The 7299-nt window shown below is 41.2% G+C and overlaps 1 protein-coding gene across 1 annotated transcript in view; it reads right to left on the bottom strand.

The window, feature by feature from the left end:
• Nucleotides 1-1425: 1425 nt before the first annotated feature.
• The window catches only part of LOC129847046 (histone lysine acetyltransferase CREBBP-like), a 43522-nt gene continuing 37648 nt past the window's right edge, over nt 1426-7299 (bottom strand). Inside the window, exons 5-7 of the mRNA XM_055914822.1 lie at nt 5161-5274; nt 2464-2724; nt 1426-2096 (exon numbers count right to left, since the gene is read on the bottom strand). Of these exons, the coding sequence (XP_055770797.1) occupies nt 2002-2096; nt 2464-2724; nt 5161-5274 (470 nt within the window). The 3' untranslated portion in view covers nt 1426-2001. The remainder of the gene's footprint in view (nt 2097-2463; nt 2725-5160; nt 5275-7299) is intronic.

Raw genomic sequence — 7299 nt, 5'->3', positions numbered from 1 at the left:
GCTGTTTAAACAGTAGGAGACGGACAGAAGGGAACAAAGTGGCCAGGCTAACATGCTGTTTAAACAGTAGGAGACGGACAGAAGGGAACAAAGTGGCCAGGCTAACATGCTGTTTAAACAGTAGGAGACGGACAGAAGGGAACAAAGTGGCCAGGCTAACATGCTGTTTAAACAGTTGGAGACAGACAGAAGGGAACAAAGTGGCCAGGCTAACATGCTGTTTAAACAGTAGGAGACGGACAGAAGGGTGTGTTCATAACAATTCAACTGTTCTACCTTGTTATCTAGCAAATAGATACACGTTGGCTCAACTTGAAATATAAACATTAGCTGGCTACACACTAACACGTGGGCTTGTGTGTGAGAGATTGCTGATGAGACCTGTGTTAATATTCTAGAATGCCTGCTACAAGAGGTTAGTCATTATTAGTGATTGTGCATTATGGTTCTGGTTCAATTTGTAACAAAAAAAGGGCATTTTCAGACTTGAAAGCCAGATCAGTGATTGCGCCCCCCCAAAAAGCAGGTTCAACTATTTTGATCAAATAATTTACTTATTAGTGTGTCTTATGGTTGTGGAAGGCTTATATTTAGTATAGGTATAACTTCACAATACCTGAATTCATTCGATTATTGCAGACTGTTTGAAATGCACAGATATCGTGAATCACACAGAATTTTTTGGTACCCCTCCCCAGATCTGTGCCTCAACACAATCCTGCCTAGGAGCTACACAAACAACTCCTTCAACCTCATGGCTTGTCTTTTCCTGACATGCACTGTCAACTGTGGGACCTTATACAGACAGGTGTGCGCCTTTCCAAATAAACTTGAATCAAGTTGTAGAAACATTTCAACAATGATCAATGGAAACAGGATGGATGCACCTGATCTCAATTTCCAGTCTCATAGCAAAAAGGTCTCAATTCTAAAAGGTATTTCTTTTTTTAATATAAAATGGTTTTCACTTTGTCATTATGGGATATTGTGTGTAGATTGATGAGGAAATGTTTTTAATTAATACATTTTAGAATAAGGTAGTAATGTAACAAAATGTAGAAAAAGTGAAGGGGTCTGAATAAAATGAATGGTAAATAATGTAGTGTCATTTTGAAGTCACTTGAAAATAAGAATAGAATATGCTTCTAAACACATCTACATTAATGTGGATTCTACCATGATAACCGATAGTCCTGAATGAACTGTAAATAATGATTAGTGAGAAAGTTAGATGCACAAATATCATACCCCCACAAAAATGCTAACCGCCCCTGTTATTGTAATGGTGAGAGGTTAGCATGTCTTGGAGGTATGATATAAAATGCTAAACTCCCCTATTATTGTAATGGTGAGAAGTTGGCATGTCAAGGCATGATATTTGTGCAACTAACTTTCTCAATCATTATTCACGATTCATTCAGGACTATCCATAATCATATTAGCATCCACATTAATGTATAAGTCTCTAGAATAATATTATATTCTTTTTACAATCAAAGCGACTCCAATGACAATACATTACTTACCATTAATTTCTATTTGGCACAAACTCATCTGGAACACAAACAAAACAAACAGCAAATGCATCCACCAAATTTGTTGTCACAAGCTTAATGCAATCATTGCATGCTAGGAATATGGGACCAAATAATACACTTTTGACTACACAAGTGAATTGGTATAATATTTTTGGGGAAAGGGGAACATGTACAATAACATGTACAATAAGTGGTGTAATTTCTAAACGGTTCACCCGATATGGATGAAAATACCTTCAAATTAAAGCTGACGGTCCGCACTTTAATCTCCTTTGATCATTTCAATTCCAAAGTGCTGGAGTACAGGGACAAAACAAAACTAAATTCACTGTCCCAATACTTTGAGCTCATTGTAAAAATGGTGATTGCTGCTGTACACTGTAGTGGGCCCAGCTTTGTACCACCCAGTTGAGGTGATCTAGGGCACAGAATTCAGAGAGACAATCCAAATGGGTGAGCGGACTCACTTGTTGAGCGACGAGGGGAGCGATGAGTCCGAGAGCATGCCGGTCTCTGAGGGCACACCCAACCCTCCTCCGGCCATGTTCATGTTAGTGCCTGGGAGAGAACACAGCCAACCAGAGGCAGCATTACCACCAAAACAGTGACCAATACCCTCACGATACCCCTTCGACTCATCACACGGGACCCTTATACAGAGAACTATACCAAAATGAATTAACGAGTCAACAAATCATTGGTTTTAAATAACTATTTCATGTGTCTGTGATTTCATCCTCTGGGATTTCAAGTTGTGCATATTTGCAAACCCAAAATTAAATTCAGTTGAATCAATCGTATGCATCTATCAACCCATTTTTACATTTACAATTTAGTCATTCAGCAGATGCTCTTATCCTATTGCTCTCAAGTGCTTTACAGTAACCTAGCCTAAAACGCCAATGAGACCAAGCAACATTCTTACCTAGTGCATTGATGGAGCGTAGCTGCTGCCCTCCCTGGGCTGTGTTCTGTCCTCCAGGTCCTCCCTGTCCCTGAGCAGGGGACTGGTTACCGTAGGGCAGGCCCAGGGCAGCGTAGGCCCGCTGCATGGAACTGGGGTCGATGTGCCCGCTGCTGGCACCGCCACTGTTCATGGAGGAACCCGGGGAGCTGCCGGGAGGGCCCGTGCCCACCGTGGCATTGATGGCACTCTGCAGGCTGGCGCCGGGCGAACCCAGCATGGCTGGAGAGAGCAGAGACATTTTTGAAACATTTCAAAGAGAAACCTTGTTGCTTTGGCAATACACGTACTTTTGTATCAAATTGAAGAGGGGGGGGGAGTGGAGAGGGAGATGTGAGTAATTATGAACACTAGTGATGAATCCCAACTGCACATAACTCACCTTTCTTCCCCAGTTCTGATTGACAACAAACAGAACTACAGTTAGGACTTGGCTTGGGCCTATGTTAATAAATCATTAGTACGCCCTTCCAGAAAAGGTCTGCCGTATGTTACAGTTGATGAAAAGCAATCTACTTATTGGCAAAGATTAAGTAAATTATTTCTCTCATAGAAGTCATAAAAACTCAATAGTTGTTAAACAAAACAAAATTGTAAAGCCTACATTTTATGATCTAAAATAATATTTATCCGCTTCCACCCAAAGGTCCTACTACTGCTCTATGTCTCACTGTATGTTGATCTGTGACCGGCAGAGACAATATGCAGGATGCCTCTGTGGGGGATTTAAATATGTCACTGGTTTTCTGGCCAATCCGAGAGAGTTCTCCCCCTGAGCCCCTCCCCCACCGATAGAAACTCCAGAGCCCCTCCCCCAGGGTGTCAGATTACAGGCCCAGCATTCTACAGGAATCCTTTATAGCCAGCGAGCCAGCACAGAGCGAGCACAGAGCACAGCTAGGGATAAGGCCTGCAGGTGGCACCACTAAAAACTTCACTCGCTCACTCACTCTCAGCTCAGCATGCTTCTCTGTTGACAATTCAGTTACATTGTCTTTTTTTTCTTTTCTAACTTACATACAAGCCCTTAACCAACAATGTAAGCATTTCACTGTATTCGGCGCATGTGACAAATTAAATATGATTTACATAGCAAATAATTTATAGCTCAAGTGTGTTAGTGTGCAATGCATCTGTTGCAATTTCAATGTGTCAAAGTTTTTGTATCTGTGCCTACAATATGTATATAAAATGTGGTCCCGTGTGGCTCAGTTGGTAGAGCATGGCGCTTGCAACGCCAGGGTTGTGGGTTCATTTCCCACGGGGGACCAGGATGAATATGTATGAACTTTCCAATTTGTAAGTCGCTCTGGATAAGAGCGTCTGCTAAATGACTTAAATGTAAATGTAAATATAAAATGAAATGTAATTTGGCAGATGTAATAATGACTAAGGAGACCGATTACTGTATGAATGCTGAGGGGCGACAACAACCGGTTGATCTACAGTGCGTTCGGAAGGTATTCAGACCCCTGGATTTTTTTCACATTTTGTTACTTTACAGCATTAACTCAATCTACACACAATACTCGCATCCTTGAGACGTTAATACAACTTGATTGGAGTCCACCTTTGGTAAATTCAATTGATTGGACAAGATTTGGAAAGGCACACACCTGTCTATATAAAGTCCCACAGTTGACAGTGCATGTCAGAGCAAAAACCAAGACATGTGGTCGAAAGAATTGTCCGTAGAGCTCAGACAAGATTGTGTCGAGACACAGATCTGGGGAAGGGTACCAAAAACATTCTGCAGCATTGAAGGTCCCCAAGAACACAGGGGACTCCATCATGCTTAAATGGAAGAAGTTTGATTCTCTGGTCTGATGAAACCAAGATTGAACTCTTTGGCCTGAATGCCAAGCGTCATGTCTAGAGGCAACCTTCACCTCTCTACGGTGAAGCATGGTGGTGGCAGCATCATGCTGTCAGAGTGTTTTTCAGCAGCAGGGACTGGGAGACTTGTTAGGATGGAGGGAAAGATGAACAGAGCAAAGTACAGAGAGATCCTTGATGAAAACCTGCTCCAGAGCGCTCAGGACCTCAGACTGGATGAAGGTTCCCCTTCCAACAGGACAATGACCCAATGCACACAGCCAAGACAACGCAGGAGTGGCTTCATGACAATTCTCTGAATGTCTTTGAGTGGCCCAGCCAGAGTCCGGACTTGAATCCGATCAAATATCTCTGGAGAGACATGTAAATAGCTGTGCAGCGACGCTCCCCATCCAACATGACAGCACTTGAGAGGATCTGCAGAGAAGAATGGGAGAAACATCCCAAATACAAGCTTGTAGCGTCAGACCCAAGAAGACAAGGCTGTAATCGCTGCCAAAGGTATTTCAACAAAGTACTGAATAAAGGGTCTGAATACTTATGTAAATGCTATATTTCCATTTTGTTTAAAAAAAATAAATTAGCAAAAATGATGGGGTATTGAGTGTAGATTGAGGAGGAAACAAAATAATTGAATCAATTTTAGGATATGGCTGTAACTCAACAAAATGTGGGAAAAGGGTTATGTATACCTTCTGAATGCACTGTATCTACTTGAATGGCTATGCTAATACACCTGTATGGGAGGATATTGCACAATACCCAACGTTACACACACGTGTGTGATGGACTAAAGGGTCCTAGGGGAAAACAGGTACTCACGCTGCTGGTTCCTTTTGTCGCTGGCGTTCTTCAGCGGCAGGCAGACGGGACAGTCATGCCGAGTGCAGTTCTTCCAGTGAGAAATGATTTGTCTGGACGACGCACAGTGAGCCACTGAGGGGATAGAGGGATAAGAGAGGGAGAGGAAGAGAGGGGGGGGGGGGGGGGGATGAAGAATATGAGAGAAAGGAAAGAGGGGAGATTGAATGAAAGACAGAAAAAGAACAAGAAATATGAGGGATGACAGAAGAGGGAGAGAGAAGGCAACGAGTCATTGAAAAACACATACAATAGCTATGACAAGAAGACCACTTCCTGTCCAAGACACCATAGAAGCTAGTATATGGTGTAAATCACAGAGTCAAAGAAAAAACAACATAAATCGAAAGTTAGTAACTATTCCAAGCCTAATGTGACTGTTGCCTAATGGGCCCTGTGGACTAACAGAAAGGTACCATTGTGTTCACACAGTCAGATAATTGCTGTAATAGATTTGATTTAGACCCAGGGTATGGAAGTAAATGGTGTGATTGCTCAGGAGGAAGACTCCAATAACAGCATGATTAGGGGCTTTAGAGACACACGGTGGTGAAAATCCTACTGATATCAATTCATTAACTTAAGTGGAAGTTAAGATTCATTCAAGAGTATAAAAGTCATTCTACTCCTGCTAACATCAAATAAGTCTCATCCCAGAGTTTATATTACTTAAAGAAAATCCTCAAGTATTTGAGTTATCATTAATAATCTTAGGGCTAGGGTCTATTTTCCTGAATTTCCGCCTGACTGACGTGCCCAAAGTAAACTGCCTGTTACTCAGGCCCAGAAGCCAGGATATGCATATAATTGGTAGCATTGGATAGAAAACACTTTGAAGTTTGTAGAAATGTTAAAATAATGTATGAGACTTTAACACAACTGATATGGTAGTCGAAATTCCAAAGAAAAAACAACCGAAATTATTTTATTTTTAGGTCCCAGGCTCTTATAAATGGAAAGCTTTGGGTCCTATGCAATTCTAGCTCCCAGATTGAAATTCATATGGCTTCCACTAGATGTCAACAGTATTTGTTCAAGGTTTCAGGCGTGTTTCTTACAAAATGAATAAGAATCTGGAATTTTTGGGGGGAATTTTTTTGTACAAAGAATCTCAGCGGAAAATCCGTTATGTTCGCGCTCGACAGAGGACACGCGCCTGCAAATTTCACTATTCTATTTAACATACTTCTTTCTGTACGAAATATTATAGTTTATTTACATTTTAGCGTACCTGAGGATTAAATAGAAACGTAGTTTGACTTGTTTGAACAAAGTTTAGCGGTAGCTTTTTGGATTCTTTGTCTGCATGTCGAAAGAGTGGATTACTGAATTCGATGGCGCCAACTAAACAGACCTTTTGGGATATTAAGAATAATTTTATCTAACAAAACGACCATTCATGTTGTAGCTGGGACCCTTGGGATTGCAAACAGAGGAAGATTTTCAGAAGTAAGTGATTTATTTAATGGCTATTTGTGATTTCATGAAGCCTGTGCTGGTTGAAAAATATGTTGTGGTGCACCGTCCTCAAACAATTGCATGGTATGCTTTCGCTGTAAAGCCTATTGTAAATCGAACAATGCAGTTAGATTAACAAGAATTTAAGCTTTTAAATGATATAAGATACTTGTACTTTCATAAATGTTTAATATTAGGATTATTTATTTGAATTGCTAGCGGGACGCCTATCCCTATTAAGTCACAGGGCTTGTAGGTACGTGACATATTTCACCACAAAATGTCAAACAAATACAAAATTGGAACCGGCAAACCCAAACAACAAGAAGGCCATTTAAACAAATAATCGCTAATATAAGCCATTTTAAAAACACGTAAACAGCACAACCCAATTAAAACCGGATGAGACCTAAAACATCATATATCCTCATTTGACCCCATAGCCGTTAAAACACATTACCAATATGACTGGCACCATGGGGTTAAAGGTCAGAGGCCATTGACCTAGAGACACCCTTTAATGTTCAGAGCAGCACGGGGCGGGAGGAAAGCGCCGTAGCCACCCAGACAGACAGACCCAGTGTGGAGACTAAAGCCACTCGAGTATTTACATTAGGCCTAAGCACCCAGACAGGCTTTTAA

The sequence above is a fragment of the Salvelinus fontinalis genome, unplaced genomic scaffold (genome assembly GCF_029448725.1).
Source record: "Salvelinus fontinalis isolate EN_2023a unplaced genomic scaffold, ASM2944872v1 scaffold_0685, whole genome shotgun sequence".
NCBI lineage: Eukaryota > Metazoa > Chordata > Actinopteri > Salmoniformes > Salmonidae > Salvelinus > Salvelinus fontinalis.
The sequence above is the reverse complement of the archived record's forward strand: the minus strand, read 5'-3'. Positions and strand labels throughout refer to the sequence as shown.